The 20,406-nt window shown below is 38.2% G+C and overlaps 1 protein-coding gene across 6 annotated transcripts in view; it reads right to left on the reverse strand.

Moving 5' to 3' along the window:
• The window catches only part of LOC149571031 (uncharacterized), a 231,434-nt gene that overhangs the window by 74,774 nt on the left and 136,254 nt on the right, over positions 1-20,406 (reverse strand). For 4 of the 6 annotated variants that reach the window (XM_089812591.1, XM_089812593.1, XM_089812592.1 and 1 more), the window contains one exon: positions 16,001-16,144. The exons of the other annotated variants lie outside the window; for them this stretch is intronic. In XM_089812591.1, the coding sequence (XP_089668717.1) occupies positions 16,001-16,144 (144 nt within the window). The remainder of the gene's footprint in view (positions 1-16,000; positions 16,145-20,406) is intronic. 6 annotated transcript variants of the gene reach the window in all.

Below are 20,406 nucleotides of genomic sequence, written 5' to 3' on the forward strand. Positions count from 1 at the left end.
CCTTTAACTCATCACTATAATTTAAGAAGAACTAGGGCTTGACTAAATACAGGACGAGGAACAAGAAAATCCAGAGGAACATATTGATATAGGTGAACAAGTTATTGGCAATATGGGAGACAGGAATGCTAGGGATCCTAGAGAGGAAAGATTCTTACAGTTATTAGACACCTTGGCACAGAGACAGCGGTTAGCAGAGCAAAAAGCACAGGAACAAGGTCAGAGATTGGAGCTTATAATGCAGATGATGGCTCGTCAAATGGGGTTGAATGCTAATGTGGGTGGAGGAAATAATCAGAATGGTAATAATCAGAATGGTAACAATCAGAATGGGAATAATTAGGATGGGATACATAATGGAGATGAACAAGTTGGGAACAATTTCGGTCATGCACCCCAGCAAGCTAGGACAGTGAGTTCGAGGCCCATGATTCCCACATTTCCTCCTAGAGCTCCAGAGCAGCCCATACCAGAGCCCCATATCACTGATATATAGGACCAGTTGAGGAGAGATTGGGAAGACGGAGGTCCAGATTTTACTACTGCAATTACCTTTAGGGAGTATATGGATGTGCAGATGAAACATATGCCACATGGATATGACAGGAACCAGAGCTATGAGCTACGGAAGAAAGTAGGGAAACTTCAGTTACCATATTATGATGGCTCAGGGAAGTCTACAACAAGAGCTTGGGTTCAAAAGCTTGACACATACTTTCAATTGAACCCTGTGCTTGAGGAAGAAGCTATTAAGTACACAACAATCCATTTGGATGGGTTAGCACATGAGTGGTGGCATCATGGTATGGTCACTATGGGTCATGCACACATTACCTCATATGTGGAGTTTACAAAGAGACTGATTGAACGTTTTGATAGGAAAGATCCAGAACTCCGTTTCAAGGAGTTAGCTCAGCTTAAACACTGGGGACCATTGGAAACATACATTTCAGAGTTTCAAAAACTTGCAGTGTTAGTAACACATCTATTTGAACGGAGGATACTAGTTCTATTTATGGATGGGTTAGCTGATCCATTGAGAGGGTGGATTAAAGCTCTCAACCCTCCCACTTTGCAAGAAGCCATTAAGAAAGTTCACATGGATTCCTCTTCAGCTTCCAAAAATAAATTCCAGGCAAAGAGTTTCCCTTCGAGGAAAGATAAGAACAGGAAACCTTTTCATAGAGAGGCTCAGCCACCTAAGGAGGAAAGTAAGAGGTTGGACAGTGAGACACTTAATGATCTCAAGAAGAAGAAGCTTTGTTTTCATTGCAGGGAGCCTTGGGATTTGTCACATAAGGGTCCATTGAAAGCAAAAGCTAAGCAGATGGAGTACATTTTAGCCGAAGAGTCAGTGGATGGAGATTCAGAGTAGTCATCAGAATCAGATGGAGATGATGATAATTCTTCACATGAGGAAGCACGAAGTGACAACAAGATAGCTCAGTTGTCCAGTATACAGGAGGCCGTCACTTTCAGAGTTAGGGGAACTTGGGATGGACAGAGATTTGTGGCACTCATTGATACAGGGGCAACACATAACTTCATTGATGAGAAGTTTGTGTCACGCAGAGGGCTACATACAGAGGAGCATAGGGGATTTAAGGTGATGGTTGTCGATGGCTTCAAAATCGACTGTACCAAGAAAATCTCCAACTTGCAGCTTCGTTTGGGAGATTATGACATGGTGGGAGATTTCTTTGTGGTCAACATTGGTGATCAGGATATGGTACTTGGAATGAACTGGATGAAGTCTCTGGAAGAGTTTACATTTAACCTCCAGAAAATGGAAATGAGGTTTGGGGCAAATGGTAAGAAGATAGTGCTCAGAGGTTTGTCAGATGGGAGACTTCGAGTAGTGTCACTCTTGTGGATGCAGAGTTTCTTTAGACATGATCAAGTGCATTGGGCAACAGAGTTCAGAGCAATGCCGAAAATAACAGAGCAGCATGAACAAGAGTATCCACCTGATTTATAGGAACTAATAACCAAACATACTAAGGTGTTTGGTGAGATACCTCCAGGGAGACCCCCGGATAGGGGAATCGAGCATGTTATTGAGTTAGAGGAAGGGGCTAAGCCAATCATCATCACACCCTACCGCCATCCAAAGAGATATAACGATGAAATAGAAAGGGCAATCAAGGAGTTGATTGACATGGGGCACATACAGCCAAGCAAGAGTCCTTTCACTTCTTCAGTAGTATTGGTGAAGAAGGATGGTACAATGAGGATGTGCATTGATTATAGGGAGCTTAACAAGAAGACAATCAAGAACCCATACCCTATCCTGCGCATCAATGAGCTTATTGATGAATTGCACGGTGCATGCTACTTCTCTAAGATTGATTTGAGATCCGGCTACCACCAGATACGGGTTAGAGAGGTGGATGTGGAGAAGACAGCTTTTAGATGCCACTACAGACATTTTGAGTTCTTAGTCATGCCCTTCGGGTTGACTAATGCTCCCGCCACTTTCCACTCCTGTATGAATAGAGTGTTCAGAGATCAGTTGAGAAAGTTTGTGTTGATATTTTTTGATGATATACTAATATACAGCCGTACTTGGGAGGAACATTTGAAGCATATTGATACAGTGCTCAGTATTCTAGAGAGGGAGTCATTATATGCCAAGATGAGTAAATGCGAGTTCGGGATGACAGAGTTGCTCTATCTAGGGCATATTATTAGTGCAGGAGGTGTTCAGGTTGACCCAGACAAGATCGGGGACATTTTGGATTGGCCACCGCCGAGGAACACTTCACAACTCAAGGGATTTCTCGGGCTTTGTGGGTTCTACCGCAGATTTGTGAAGCGATTTTCATAGATAGCAGCACCACTTACAGATTTGACTCAGAAAGACAGTTTCAAGTGGTCAGAGAGGGCTCAGGATTGTTTTGATAGGTTCAAGAAGCTGATGAGTACATGTCCTATTTTAGCTATTCCATATTTCACCAGACCTTTTGAGTTGCAGTATGATGCCTCGGGAGAAGGCATAGGAGCTGTCCTCATGCAAGAAAAACATCCCATCGCATATGAGAGCAGGAAATTACGAGGTGTCAAGAAAACCTATAGAATCTATGACAAAGAAATGCTAGCAATTATGCACGCGCTAGCTAAGTTCATGCAGTACTTCGCAGGAAGCCGATTCACGGTAAAAACAGACCATAATAGCTTGAAACATTTCCTTGGACAGAAGGATCTTAATGACAGGCAACAGAAATGGGTGAGTAAATTACAGGCCTATGATTTAGACAGTCTATGTCAAAGGGAAGAAAAATATTGTCGCAGATGCTTTATCCAGGAGGCCTCATTTTCTTATTGTTGGAATGATCATGGATGATTGGAGAGAGATGATCTTGGCAGAATATGCTAAGGATAGTTGGGCATCTGGCATTATTGGGGGGGCTATTCAAGATAGCCAATGCACCGTTGTAAATGATCTGATCATCTACAAGGAAAGGATTTATTTAGTACCCGAGTCTGCTATGAAGCAGAAGATTTTGAGGGCATTCCATGATTCACCATTGGCCGGACATCCCGGATCCTTTAAGACATATCGATAGGTGAGAGAGCACTTTACTTGGAAAGGACTCAAATCAAAGGTGCTTCAGTTTGTTAGGGAGTGCACAGTGTGTCAGCAGAACAAACAGGAACATTCCTTTCCAGGTGGTTTACTACAGCCCCTACCCATACCAGAGAAGAAGTGGGATAGCATTTCCATGGATTTCATCACAGGCATCCCTAAGGCACAGGGTCGGGATTGTATTTTTGTTGTGGCAGATAGATTGACAAAATTTGCACATTTCTTTGCAATTTTGTCTAAGTATTCAGCAGCACAAACAGCAGAACTATTTTTTTGAGAGGTATTCAGACTACATGGGATACCACGGAGCATAGTCAATGACAGAGACAGCAAATTTATGAGCCACTTTTGGCAAGAGTTGTTCAGGTTGCGTGGAACAAAGCTCACTCCAAGTACCAATTACCACCCTAAACTGATGGACAAACAGAGATAGTGAACAAATGGGTTGAGGGGTACCTTTGAAACTACATTGCAGGACAGCAGAGGGCTTGGGTGGAGTGGTTACATCTAAGGGAGTACTGCTATAATACTTCTTTCCATATGTCCATTCAAATGTCCCCTTTCATGGCACTATACAGGTATGATGCTCCTAATTTCTTGGATTTGTTATTTGGGGATAGTAGGGTGCCTAAGGCCAAGGATCTTTCGCAAGAGTGTTAGGACATTATGCGATCCTTGAAGGAAAATTTGCAAAAAGCACAAAATCAGCAAAAGAAATATGCTGATCAGCATAGGGTTGAGAGGTCTTTTGAGGTGGGAGACATGGTGTACCTCATCTTACAGCCATATAGACAGTCCTCTCTCAAGAGGAGTGGAGCAGAGAAATTGAAACCACGCTACTATGGACCATTCAGAGTAATCAGGAGAGTGGGCGAGCTAGCTTATGAGTTGGAGCTGCCTGCAGACAATAAAGTGCATAACGTGTTCCATGTGTCGCGCCTTAAGAAGGCATTGGGGCACAATGTGGTGCCTTCAGTAGTATTGCCACCTCTCGATGATGAGGGGAAGCTTATCTTGGTTCCTGAAGCTATACTTGACACTAGGGAGAGGGTGCTTTGCAGGAGGACTATCAGGGAGTACCTAGTGAAGTGGAGGAACCTACCTGTTGAGGATGCAACATGGGAGGTAGAGCAGATTCTTCAGCATCCAGAGTTGAGATTGCTTGGCGACAAGCAATTTCAAGAGGGGTGGACTGTAATGTCCTCCATTTAGCCAGTTTGGATATATGTTGTCATTAGCCTACTTCTATGGACGGGATCTTGTGGTGTTTTGGCCTAGTCGATTCTGTTTTGGGCCAAACTGAGTTCGTTTGGAGGCATTTCCAATGGGACTTACTATTTTTAGTAAGTTAGTCAGGCTAGTCGGATGATAATTTTGATGATGGGATTGGATGTGTTTTTCTGAGCTCTTTCCAACGAGCTATCATTTGTGGCATTTTGAGATCATTTGCTATGGAATTTTAATGTCGGAAGTTATTTAATATAGTAACTTCAATTAAATTAATATTATAAGGTTACTTTATTATATTTTGTATTTATATGTGTGCCTAGGAGTGGGACACCAAATGAACTCCTTGGGTCTTTAAAGTGATAAATGGAAACAATATATTAAAATGCAAATATGAGATTTAATCCCACATTGCTTGTGGAGTGGGGGTCGACCCTCTAAGAGGACTTTATATACAGCCATGAGTGGGGTGTGAAGATAGAAGAGATTGATAAATTCAAGCTTAGTTTGGTTGGTTCAATCGCTGGCTTTTGGAGACGAAATCCTCCATTGGTGACAATCCTTTCGCTCTTGGAAGACAAAGTCAAGGGATTTAAGACCTATCAGCTTCATACTGTATGCATTCAGCTTCAATTTTCAGCTTCAAACACGATTGAAATTGTTCCATTTCCAAAGGATTATCATTGCAGACATTGAACAGCATGGAGGGCAGATTTGGAGGAGAGATTTGGAGCAGGTTTGAAAGTAAACACTGCTGCTACAGTGCCGTGAACAGTGTGTGTGAACATTGCATGAATAGTGCCCGTTTTGTGTTATTTGGAGATCATATTTCATACCCTAAACGAGCAGCTATTAGATGGGTATGTTTCACATATACTATGTTCAATAATTTGAGTTGATAGGATCTACCATTGGCTGTTATTTCGTAACAGACCTGGACTATTTTGTATTAAACTATTATCAGCATTAATTGAGTTCTTTTGAGTTGGGTTGCCATTATTATTGTTGCCAAAGGTGGTACATGTTTATTATATGTTTGTTGCACAATTACATTAAAAGAAACTCTTCAAAAAAACATGCTTCAAACACATAAACGTCAAAATGCCAGTCTCACATAAAAATAGGAATCTCAGTAATAAACCTGCAAGCAAACTGTTTGAAAAAATTATAGTGAGTGGGAAACAAAATAGAGGACAGCAAGGAGGGGGGGGCATATCACACAAGGTGCCTTCGAACATTAACCAATCACAGGCCCAACCCTCCCTCCTACTGACTCTCATATGATTTACCAGTTCAATACCATTGGTGAATTCAATTCCATTTTGATGATAATGGGGGATGAAGACTCAAGACAAGAAGCATCCATACAATGAATGTGCGCACTTAGAAGGTAACCACGAGTTTAAAAATCTCGGAAGATGAATGCATAGAGGGAGCATAATATCAAGAATGGTGAAGTTGTTCATATTGATGGGTAGATAAAATATGGAGTCCATGAGACCCATATATGGGATTTCCAATACAATTTGGCACAGTTCATGGATATACATTATAGAAGCTGCAAGATTTCAGTTTAAAATTGGATAGAACAACTTTGTGATGACAGATCACCGTGGCTTATAATTCCAGGTTGACAATACTATGCATATCAGGGCACCCAAAATATGAAACAAAGCACGATGCACATGTCATGGTTACATTTACACTAGTTGCTGGAGACATGGGATCATCATCAATGGATCCCGTGTTTGAATAGCTCTAATGCTCAGCCCTAGGCCTGATGGAATTATCAACAAGTTTGAATGATCGACAATCAAATGATTCCCGAATATCAACGAAAACACTAACACCCTCATCAAGTCTTGACATCATGAACCCAACAAGATGGAAGGATCGGTGGTTCTCCAATCCAACTCTACGATGCCAGGTAAAATGTTGTGTATATCTCAAGTGGGAAATGGCATTCATTTGCCACAATCTTTGCCTAATTCCCATCTTTTCAAATCGACCCCTCAATCTATCAAGGAGCGGAGGTACGCATGGAATTGGTGAATGCTGATTTGAGTATTGATAAGTACTCAACAGCTATAAAGATGAAATCCACATGGCTCGGTTTTATCAATTGAAAAGGAATCAAACCTCAGAATAATTATTGTTGGCATTAGAGGGCACCACGATGCATTATGAAGTCGCCTTATATGATTGACGGGTTGACATGATGAAGCCCATATAACTATAACAAATTCATTGTTGAAGCACAAATGAAGCAACCAAAATATTGGCTGATTGCACAAATGGGAAGGAACGACAAATTGGATGCCACGAATATGAGAAGAGAAAGAGCATGGAGTCGTCTGTTCACGGTATAAATCGAGTGCACTTCCTTGGAAGAAGCCTTGAAACATTAAAGTTTCCTGAGGATTAACAAACTATAAGCCTGAAGGAGACACGACATTCCAACAAGGATTCATCTTATAATTTAAGCACGCATATCCCAAGCTAAAGCTTTTGGGCTTGTTCATCATCCTCGACTACTTCCAAATTGATTCTAAGTCATTCCGACTTTTGGGCTACACTTGGGCTCGAGCAGATTCAAATTCTTGAAGAAATAGCAATGAAACCCGAGGCAACCTTTGCATGCCCAAGTTCGGTGAATGCATGGGAGGGTGGGATTCATAAAAAGCTCCAAAGAGAGTCACAGATTTTAAGCTCATTGTCTTTGGCCCTCTCATCCACTATTCAAGCACTCATGTCAATTTCAGAGAGATTTAAATGTTTCATATCCTCCAATTGACAATGCTCACCAAGAGCCTCAGGTGCAATTACACTTGCCCAAGTCATCAAAACCATTCACCGTGCCGATATCCATTAAGTCGTCCTATGCATGTCATTGGTAATATGCAATACGAAGAAGAGGAGATGATCCAAACTCTGAAGGTGCCATTCAACCCAATGCTACAAAGCACATGAACCTTTCAATGTGACTATTGAAATATCATTTAGAACTACCTGGCAACAATTACAACTAGCTTGGGAATCTTCATTTCCTAATACATCTTCATGAACAGAATTAGTTTGTAGATCAAAGTTCCTAATTTGATTTAAAAAAAGCAACCTATCTTGACATACATTCACCTTTGATTTCATAAAACCTCCCCATTACTTTTATCCTTATTAATATAATATTCATAGAGTTTGGACCCGATGAAACATAATATTGAGTCATATGAGTAAAAAATGGAAATATAAGGTGTTATATGATTGAAAGAAAAAAGGAAAGCAGAGGCACTTCCAAGAAACAGTTATGGTAAGCGAGCAATATGCCCATCAATTCTATATATTGTAAAAGCAGCGAACAAAAGAGGGTTCCAATTTCTGCCTCTTTTTCTAAGAGACTTTGTGCTACAGGAGGGCTGGGGAGTTTTTGTTCTAATTGTAATGCAGGAGAAAAGGGATAATTTATTTTCAGATTGTGATTAGTGTACAAGAACAATAGAATCTTTGTCATTTTGTATTGTTCAAAGAGAGAAAATTCTAGCATACTAAAACCTTGAGTTTAGATGCTTGTTTTCTGATTAATATTTATCTTTGAATGATACTGATTTTCTCTAAATGCGTATCTGTTACATCTAATGCTCATCATGATTATCATTCAGACTATGAGCTATAGTTACTCATGTATTTGAAAAGAATGATATGCTTTTCTTCCTGTTTTTATTTCCATGTAGCGTTTGAATGAATGATCTTCATATTAGTCATTCGTGGTTTATTTTCCCATTTATCTTTTATGCATCTACTCTATATTTATGGATAGATGTTTGTGAGCCTTTCTTGCTTTCAGGTTAAAAGCATTATCAATCATAGTGTAGTTGATTCATTGTAAATCTTACACAGGGAGTTGTACCCGAATAATTCAAAGGGCGCTTGCACATTCCAATAGCTAGGCGACCCAACTGTTAGTGTTGATTGAGTCTTCTTGTCTAGGCATTTCAGGGTCAATTTGTAGGGGTTTTCTTGGAAGACAAATCTGTTCACTAACAATTACTAATAAGGAAATTGATATTTGCAATTAGCAAATTTCTACTTTTTGGCTACTGCTCTTTAATCTTTTGATTTTTCTATGTACTTTCTTAAGGAAACAATTTTGAAGTCAAGCTTCTCACATTCCATGATTTTCACTTTTAGTTGAATATTCAAAACATCTTCAATGCCTTTGACTTATTCAGCTTGGGTCTTCAAATCCATACTTACCTTCTTGTACTTTTCACCATCTTCTCAGATTTGGTCTTTCAGCTTTAATTTCCTCTTCTTGAGTTGATTTCATCAATGGTTAGTTCTTCCTTAAGATCCGCAATAGTATCCTCCTTTGATCTTTTCACTTTCTAATTTGTTATTTAGTAAGTAGTTTGACAGTTAACTTATTCCCTTCAAAAGTTCATATTTATACTTATGTCATCGATGTAAACTTGTGTATGTGAGCAAAGTAGCTTCTATTTATCTCAATTATTGTCTCTTTGATGTTAATTAACTAAATGATGCATGAAAAAGTTTTAAATCCTTAAAAATCTTTGAATTTCTTGGACTTTTCAATTTCTTGAGTCCGGACATGGAGTCCAAATCTAGCTTGTGGAGTTAGAGGCAAATCTAAGTCTTGTAACTATGATTAAGATATAAAGATCATTAATCAATATTGATGAATATTCTATTCTCTTAAATAAATTAAATAATGATATTATAACATACCATTGAGGATTGTATAGATGATGAAGGGTGCTCCCTTTAATACCCCAAACACATAACAGAAACAAAGAAATAACAACAATTTGCAAGAACAAAATATGGGCTTCTTATTATTGCTGCAAATGCGGAATCACAAAACATTTTAAATACAATATGCAAACCCACATGGGTGCCTTCGTTACAATAATTTGCAACACAGAGCTGTGAACTATCACCTAGAGTTGTCCTAGACAATGTACGAGCATTCCTTATATAGGTATCTTTACACCGCCTAGGAAGTTTCTAGACATCAAACCCTAACCCTTGATACTGACTAACTCTAAAATTACATATCATGTCGGCCCGATACACTTTTGATGCTTATTTTGGAAATTTTGGTCATCCCAATGTCGAAAGGCAATAACTTTCAAACCGTTGCTCTAATTGGCTATTATAACCACTTTTTGCAATCCTCAACTTCTGATCTACATGGCCTACTATAAGCAAGCTCTAGTCAACCCCATTTCGAAGCCCATCCGGGGCCTCTAAGGCCTTCAATACTGAGTCTAAAGTTTTTATACCAAAATTGCACACCAAAAATCTGCAATAACTCCATGAATACTCATTACATGGCATAACTAGTAGGCTGATATATCCAGGATGAACATCCACCTTTCAAATTAGGACATTTCAAGCTCGTATGAGTGACTTACTACGTAGCAAGTCTTCACAGAAAACAACTCTGCACTGAGACAACCCTGATTCAACAAACAAAAAGGAAATATTTATGGGTGATACAAGATTACTCTTCTACCCAGGATGCTCCTACATCAATGGAGTTAATCAAATCTATCTCTAGTATGGAGGTCAATGACTTCACAAAGGGTAGCAATTGAGACCCATTGACATAGAGGTTTCATCCACTAAGATTAAGGTTTGTCAATGCCAAAGATACGCTAGCCTCTAGTATTGAGTCACACATGAACATTGCCTTCCTTAATAGAATCAAACTTCACTCATACCATTGGTATCCCATACACAAGAGATTAGGGACACAGAAAAAGAAGTGGCAACCATGGTTATCACTCTCACCAATGCTAGGAATTGACTAATTAGATGGTGTTTCTTATCATGTGGGTAATAATTAGTAACAATATAGTATGTAATTTTCTACATACCTCAATATATAACACTAGATATACCCGACGAAGATAGCATGGAATCAAACAGGATTTTATGCAGCAAAATGATTACGATTAATATTAAATGCAATCAATAATGTTTGCAATAAAGTTGGAAAGGTGTCACTACTGGACTGTCAAACTATATTAGCATGTTGCTGATGATAATAGTAATTATTGTAAGTTAACTAAGCACTTGTTGCTAGGAGGAAGGGTGATGGACAAACAAATGGACATGAAGTTAGGCGATTAGTATTGAAATTGGGTAATTAATAATTGACATTTTTTATAAGAAGAGGCATCAGACATGACTATTCAATTGCACCATCAGATATAAGAAACTATTCTACCTCATGCAATCAAGGGGGATATAACATTTTTATGTATTTAGAATTTAGCAATTATCGTATGTAATAATCAAACAGCTCAATGATAAGAACTCTATATTAGTGTTAACACAAGAGGAAGATTACAATTTAAACTGAAATACAAAGAGTTCGATGAGAATGGAAGAAATAAGCAATCCATATACATATTAAAATGATAAGGACAAAAGGATATTTGAATGAGATATACTGTATAAGGTAGGAAGTACAAACACAACTTAGCATGTGAAGAGCCAATAAAATCCTATGAAGCAAAAACCAATTAAATACGACTGAAGTACAAGCCAATTGCAGGACCGATGACGAAAATACCATGTGTACCAAGCAAGGATAAAGGTAAGGAAGGAATGAATATATATATTTATTTATTTATATTAATTATTTTTCATGAATTTATGTTATAGATAATTTAAACATATACATGTGTATGTGTTGATAATGTAGCTTTGGTCAGATAAACATGACTGATAAATATCAATATAATGATATATGATTCCATCTCTGTGTGTATATCAATATACAGTAAGTATATTGATATACATACATGCATAATTAAATCTCAAACCATACATCATCAAATTGATTAATTAAAGAGCAAATTATCAGTCATGATTATCGATCATCATTATTGTAATTTTCAAGTATAAAATCTGTAACTATCGACCTGCATTTAATCGATATTGGAGATCATTATTTCTACCATTTAATAAGTGTTGGTCTTAGTCATTATGTATTGCCATTGATAATGATATCGATCATTTATAATCTGCATTGGTTACTATTTGTATATTGCCAATAAAAAATGGCTTTTCTTAAAGTAACTATAGTAACCGATAATGGAATGACATGTCAATGAAGAGATATGTCTCCACTTATGTCAAGGCATGTCTACTCATTGACATGTCTCCTCAAGATTGTATATATATCAAATGTGCTCAATCAAGATGCAATGTACAGAAAACCAACACTGCAAAGCATTTTGTAGATTGATCTCTCTTACACATATTCAGACCTATGACACAATAATCAGAATTAATTAAAGTACTATTGTTTTCAGAATTCTAGACAATACTTGTGAAGTATTATTATCCCATCATTCTTGTGACAACCTGCAACAAATTATAAGATCAGTAAGAGCACCATTGAAGAGAAAGAAAATTTAAAAAGATATCTATATTCTAATCTACAATAAACCTACTTGACATGAACAATATGTAAAGGTGGATTTCTAAATGGATCATACACATGTTTAATGGTTATGATTAATGGTTTAAGATCAAGAGAATCCCTTTCAAGGGAAGAGAGTGATCTTAATATGCAATCACCTCCTAAATGTCAGTCTCCAACTGACTGGCATAAGTGAGGATGATACAATCTTAATGGCCAGAATAGTCCCTTGATGGCAACATATGCATATGTGATAAGGGCCCTTGACAAAGGTTATCTCTTCCGCGGAGAACCTTAGAGGGAGCACTCTAGAGAAGAAGGAGAAGTAACTGAGGGCGGTACTAGAATCGATATTATATCATTCAGGACCTAGAGATCCTCAAGAGGGTTAGTAATCTCGATCTGGAGACATCGGATTAGAAGAGTAGTCGAAAATTCCTATGCTTCTCCTTGGGTGTGTGTATCCCCGTATCTAATACAGCTCAAATACACGTCAAATATTCTACTTATGGACACCGAAAAACATTGATTTTCTAATTGTGTCAGGCATCTTATGAATTTTCTTAATTCGACTTAAATCTTCGCTAATTTTATTTTTTAGAAGATAAAGTTCATGCAATTTTATATTTTTATTTTTTGGTATAAACAAAACCTACACCAAACAAGAAAGACAAATGATATATTTTTCTATCTCACCAAACTTTTTCTTTTGGGATATCTTCTAATGCAACTATACTATTTTTGCATATTGAAAGTTGTCAAATCAACTTCAATTATCCACATAGCAATTATTTTTCTATATTGCTTTTGATGTAATAGGCATCTATTGTGTTAAAAAATATTTGTGCATTGTGTATGAATGACGTCTTGAGCCATATCCATATTGGGGGTCTTAAAAAATGCTTGCATTTTTATCTAATACCATATCCATATCCAGGTCTATGCAACTTTGGTGATAAGAGAAACTCTTCCAGATATGGCATAACTAACATTGCACAATGTTTTACCTTATAGACCAAATAATTTTCTCTATAGATATTCAACATCAATTTAAGTAGTGCGTATATCATGAAATAACTATGAGCAAATCTCAAGCAGAAGAAAAGGGGGATATACACAAAGCAACTAGTACAATACTACAAAGGAGGGTTTATAGTGAGACCTATATCAGTTTTGGAACAAGCAATAAGTAAAAGCTAATTGTTGATGTGAGTTATGTGCCACAACAATATGCAAAATCAAACACTTAATATTTCAAGAAGAAACAACAAACACTCAATCCTATCTTAATATAAGGCCATCTCTCATGCTAAGCTTGCAAAGTCAGATCATGAAATGACTTGAAGGTTCCTTCTTAATCATTGACTTCACTTAGTTTTGTGAGGTGATATGCTGGTTATCACAATGGGACTTACACTATTCATTCAATGGATATTAACTCTTGCACTTCTAAAGGTTTGGCTTCACAATGTGCACAGACAATATAGTTCAATCTTTCCATTTCAATTCCAACTCAAACCTATAACTTCTATTTCTACTTCTACTTCGACTTCTAACTAATCTCACTAGTGGCTTCACCCACCTAGCGCAAGCTTGTAAGGATGTGGTCAAGTGGTTTTCAAATGAATATCTCCTCTCCAATCCCATCAAATGGATACAAACTACAGATTCAAGATCAATTGAAGATAAGTGCATTCAATCATCAACTTGCCACACAAGGCACTCCTACCATCAGCAAGAGGCTAGTGGCCTAGATTTCTTCAAGTTAAACAAGAAAACATCCATTCAACTAGACTAATTCAACATGAAAAGAAATCTACACCATGTGAAAGATTGAGGAAACCATGCAACACTCCAAAGCAATAACAAGTAATTCACCATGAAGAACCAAGAATGAATTATCAATTACTTTGACAAGCATTATACCATAACCAACAACTTCATCAAGTCTCTCCCTTAGCTATCCTAATCTATGCAAGCTCTCTAATCCAATCTTCTAAATCAATCTTAATCTCATATAATGAATAACAAATGAGAAGGCCTTGGCCTTTTATAGTAGTTTAATTGCAACAAAGGGCCAAGTTGGATTCAAGATCACAGGCCAAGATTTCTTCCCACAATCCCTATTTAGGGTTGCCAAATTTACAACCAATAACATGAAGGCACCAATTCATGGGCCAATTAGAAAATTACAATGATTTTTGATAGCCATTGAGAAAATAGGCAACTGGGCATTATTTGATTGAGTGGGCTTGAAATTAAACTTTTCTAATTGGAGGAAGCAAACAATTGCCACCTCATCATACTTTGGAATTTTCTCATGGAATCAACTTGAATCGCTTATATCTTCGTGAACCTATGAAACTTTTCTCTCTTGGTTTTCCTTGAATATGTCTTCATGTACCTAGATCCTCTGTGCTTTCCTCAATTTCCTCTTGATTTCAATCTGGCTTTGCGGGTTGACAGCTTCAACATGAATCTATCCTTCTCACTTTAGTCCTTGGGCTTGAGCCATCTTCTTGTAGTATCCACTTGAAGTTTTGAGGCCTTGATCATCACCTTGCCCTCCAGCTTCTCCTTGTAGCACCAATTTCCATTGATGTGGCGATGGAGGGTATGTGCACCAACAATGCTCTGATTTTCTAAGATGCTCCAAGAATGAATTTCAATTCAGTCCTCCTTGAATTTACCTTACAAAACAAAGGAGAAAAGCATTAAGTTCGCAAAAAATATATGCAAATAAAATCCCATCAAGATTAAACAAAATTCATCCCAATTTAAAACCAACAATTTTGCAAAGTCGAGGCAAATTTTAATCTCATCACAATCCAAAACCATTTATTATTATTAGTTTTATTTTTTATTTCTAATTTTCATCACATTCTCTCTCCTCTTTTTTTTTTTTGTTTTTTTTTTTTTCCGACGAGAGGTAAGGTAGTTTTGGCAATTAAACCCTTAGCATCAAGAATTTCACGTGGGGGCGAATCCTGAGAGACATGAAATGTCCCTCAAATATGGAGTTCTTAAACAAAAAATTTCAATTCAACATTCCTTCGTGATTCCTTGTTCTATTCTTCTTCATGGTGTTACCACCATGCCATAAATCGATCTTCTAACCTTGGTGATTCCTTGTTCTATGCTTGTTCATGTGTTACCCTAATGCCAGAAATCAATCTTCTAATGCCTTAGAGAATGTTAAAACTTGGCAAACTATGTGGGTAAATTCCTGAGAGACGTGAAATTTCCACACCAGCTGGTTTGCTCACAAACTTCACCCTATCTCTCAAACACGCTAACCCTCTCACCCTAACTAAGATCCCACTCTCCACCTAGACCTAGGCTACGAAAATTGCTCAAGTTGACACCAAAGTGCTTGCACAAAACCCAAGAAAAAATTGCTTCCCAGCGAACCACAATTGCTCAAACTCACCCCAGACTCGAAAAGTTCTAAAAGTTGCCAACTAAACAATTTGTCATCCTGCACTCCGTCTAGAGAATCTCTCATGTCCCCAAAAGAAATTACAAAAACAACAAAACAACAAAGTTAATCCCTTGACAGGGTAACTAATGGTGGGATAGTGTTGTAAAGAAGTAAAATGCACAAGACATAGAGATATTGTAAGCAAAGAAAGAAAGCACAACAAGAATTCTTTATTGTATTTTCAGTGAGCCATGGCAAAGAAAGCAGTTCAAGAACTTTTCAATTCATATGTCCAAAGAAAATCTAATGATACCTTGCTCATGCTAGACTCTTCCAATTTTGTGAGGAGTTTAACCAGCTTTTGAACCTCTTCTTCAGCATTCAAACCAGGATCTCTTAAGCTTGCAGCTTCAAAGCCACTAAGAGCCCTTTCATAGTTTTCCACATAACGATTTGCCTGAAACATTAACCAAGTATAGTATGCAAATGAAAGAAAATACAAAGTTTGTCCTTCAGTGCAGAACAACAGTACAATCAAACAAGTAAGATCTTAAATGCATTTAATTATGATATCTTCCCAAGCCAAACTATTGTCTCTTCCCGAAATTAATTATTTTCTACCCAAGTTCTTGTGTTGAGAAACGGAACTTTATGGTTACAGTTCTTATAAGAAAAAAGAGAAGATGCTAAACAATTTCTCTAAAAATTCAATATGAAAAAGGTCTTGAAAGTCACATGATCATTAGCAATACACACTTGGCAAAAGAAATACTCACTATACATTTAGCATTCAAATTACAGTAGTGCATAAGCATCCATTAGACATTCATGGAAACAGACACAAACATAACCAGGAAAATCGATTCAAAAAGTAGAACGTATGAAGAAGACACAAATAAAAAACAATCGAGAATAAATATCTTTAGAGTATATGATCCACTATGTTGGATTCCCTGGAATTATCAATGTCGGATTCCCTTGAATTGTGGAAATTATGGTATACTATTGGGTTGTGCATCTTGAGAATAAAGCCTACAAATCACATGGTATGCAAATAGTGCTACATACCATAACTAATGTGACAATTTTGGCTTGGCCTTATGACTATAAAATAGACTTCAACATTGACAAAGTATAAAATTGTTGTATCAGCATGTTTTCCTGTGATTCTTGTAATCACTTAATCTGCTCATATGGTCCCAGAGCAGTAGTTTTTGAGATCTTAAAATAATTTGAAGATTTAGGGATCAAATATCAAACTCCAAACAGTGAGTGAAGATATTGAATATTTCTTAAGTCTCGACAAATGTAATAAATTTCATACATGAAAAGACCTTAAATATTTCTACCTGATAACATATTAATTTACCGTCTAAAAAGAGCATAAAATTATTCTTGTGGGAAAAAGCAAGAGTGTAAGTTAGATTCAGTTAGACAATTTTAAAATTGCAAAAGTATAAACCTCAATACAAATCACACATAAATAAGATATCTATTAAATAAATCGGAACTGCAATTATAAAACTATCTTAGAAAACAAAATTCAACTATCACATCTCTCCAAAAATGTGGGAGTTGGATGGGAATCTATCCAGGGCATAAGTTTACAGACTCAGACTCGGACTTGGCAAGGGTGACTCGACTCAAGACTCGGGACTCAGTAAAAACACTGTATACAAATTTGGTAAAGACTCCAAAGTGAAAGCCATAGAAAAAAGAGATTTTAAAGTACTTAAAACTTGTTTCTTTCACCCCTTATTAAATAAACCTTAAAGAAACAATAGCATCGTCAAATAGAAGCTAATTTGATCGCATACACAAGTATACATAAATAACACGAGTATAAATGCAAATTGTAGCTTAAGGAAATGGCACACTTCGATATATAAATATTATCAATTGCATACAAAACTCATGAATATGAAATCCATGACATCAAATGTTCCAAAAAAATATTAAAACAAAAGCTACAAGTCGATGGCTAAGTGGCATACAGGGAGCATGCAATCTTCCTACAAATGCATGTAAGGTAGGTTCTTGATAATGGAACAGCCATGATAAGTTCTAACTATGGAAATGCAAATATTTGCAAAAGAGATATTTATTATGTAGCTATTTATGATCATGATTCATCATTGGCCTATTACTTGCTTGGATTTATAGGTTGATGGGAAATTGGGGACACATTCAAAATAAGGTTGAAGGAAGCACCTCTCTCTAACAAGGGACTACAGGTAAGAGTAAGAGCTAGGAGATGGGTCTAGACATTGGGGGAGAGAGGAGAGAGTGAGGTAGAGAGAGGTGATAGAAGCATGATGGGGGAGAGATAGGTCCAGAGTTCAAGGAAGATAAAGTGAGTGAGATAGTGAGAGCAAGAGAATGTTGATAGTAGTCTACAGGTTAATGAAAATTGACTGTCTGAAAGTTTATAAGACCTAAAACCTAGAATTGGCATTAAAACTCCGAGAGATCTAAAATGACTCTCAAACATCCTAATAATATATACATGAAACTCAACTTAAATGTTATATTTAAAGTACATATTCTACTGAAGAGAATGCGACTTGTGACATTTTCACACCAATTGCCCCATTGCAAATGGGACCCCCACTTTTGTGCTTTGCAATAGAGTAGTTGTTGTAGCCTGATCTAGTTTTGTAGCAATCTTGAAGTCTTCAAATCAATAGGCTGAGTTTAAACAACTTTAGGTGCAAGCCCTTGCCCACTTGGAGTGAGACTTAGTTGAAAGTTTCACATCTTCTGATTGTTGAGAGAGAATAAAATCTGATATGACGAAATTTGATTTGAAATTCAAGTTGAAAGAAAAACAAGAAGGATTGAGAATCTGATGTGGAAGCCACAATTAACAATCAGTGGAATGTGAAGAGAACTAAATAAGCTCAAGTTGGTGAGAAAGAAACCTTTGTTAGCTGACTGGATGGTTCCGACGATATTTTATATTCTGTAGCCGACGGTCCGGCAATGTTTCTGTAGCCGACGGTCCGGCGGTGTTCCTGTAACCGACGGTCCGGCGATGTTTCTGTAGCCGACGGTCTGGCAGTGTTTCTGTAGCCGACGGTCCGGCGGTGTTTCGGTACTCCGTAGCCGACGGTCCGGCGGTAAATAGTTTGTAACGGATAGAATAATTGTGGCCGATGGACTCCTTCGAGAAGGTTCGGCAATAGTATTTATATCCCGTCTGGGATCATTGTAAATCATCATTCACTTACTATTGCGAATATTATGCTACTGTTCTGCTGTGTGCGTTCATTTACTTTACCTGTACGGTAAACATTTGGCGCCGTTGCCTTATGAATCTGGAAGGTGGGAGGAATGAAGATTAATGCCAAATCAGCTTAACAAGGATCGGAATAAGGCGAAGAGAAAAGATGGAATCCGTATTGCGCAAGAGAATTTAATTCTAGCACAGCAAGCCGAACGCCGACGAAGATTTCAGAGGATTGTCAACGGAAACTGAAGTGCGGAGGAATTGTTGGAGGAGACTCGGCAGCGAGTGGAATTGGTGGAAGAAGCACGGGAGGAGTTCTTGAATTTGTGTTCGCCGAGGGAAGAAAATTCAGACGGGAGAGCATCAACTCGCACGGCTCGCAGTGCAGACGGAGCACGAGCGTGGAGTGACCTCTTCGTCCAGGATAGACTTCCGCAGGAAACAATTTCGGAGGATCCTTCGTCTTCACCAAGGTTTGCAGTTGTCGACACCTCCGGTGTGGGAGACCAGTCCGCCGGTGTGGGAGTACAGACTGTCGGTGTGGGAGTTCAGACTGCCGGTGTGGGAGTGCCGACTGCCGGTGTGGGAGTGCCGACCACTGTAGGAGTGCAAACCTCCAGAGTTATGGCGGGACCCAAAGAAAAATTACCAAAATTTGAAGGCGATGGTATAGCCGACCCCCTCCGACATTGTAAGACATGTGAGACAATCTGGCGGGCAAATGGAATCACAGATGCCGACGAATGGGCCAGGCAATTTCCGGCAACCCTACGGGGTGTTGCGATTGATTGGTTTTCGGATATGGATCCGCAGAAGCTGGATACATGGGATAACATTAAAAAGGAGTTCTTGGCGGAATTTAAACTCTTGCGGGATGATAATGAAATCGTAGCGGAAATTTTCAATACCAAGCAAAGGAAGCACGAAACTGTCCGTGTCTACGCTAGGAGATTGAAAGACTTAATAAACAAAATGGAAAGCAAGCCAGCGGACGGATTGCAGAAAAGGTGGTTTGTGGACGGCCTACGCTCGAAGTTGTGGAGGAAAATGAAAATTGTGCCACCGTCATCATATGTGGACGCGTATAACAGAGCATTGGACCTTGAAAGTGAGCACAAGACAAAGAAGAAGAAAACTAGCTCCTCTGATTCTGATGACGACGAGCCTGTCGGAGATGCTAGTAGCGACGACGAAGGCAGCAGCAAGAAGGTTCGTGCCCTACAGAAGGATATGGTTCGCATGATGAAGGAATTTAAAAACATGCAGAAGGAGCCAAAAGGCAGTGAGCTGTGGTGCACGGAGTGTAAGACAGACGGGCATACTAAAGGATCGTGTCCGAAGAACCAATTCTGTGACATTTGTCAGATCATGGGCCATTCGACAAAGGAGTGCTCCTTTAACATGAAGACAAGAGGATCTCCGCAGGTGTTTCTCACACACGAGGCTTCCCCGTCGGGTAGTAGCGGAAACACGAATACTGCCGGTGCTAC

Source organism: Cupressus sempervirens, chromosome 2, assembly GCF_028749045.1.
Source record: "Cupressus sempervirens isolate cs-2001-9-10 chromosome 2, ASM2874904v1, whole genome shotgun sequence".
Classification (NCBI taxonomy): Eukaryota; Viridiplantae; Streptophyta; class Pinopsida; order Cupressales; family Cupressaceae; genus Cupressus; species Cupressus sempervirens.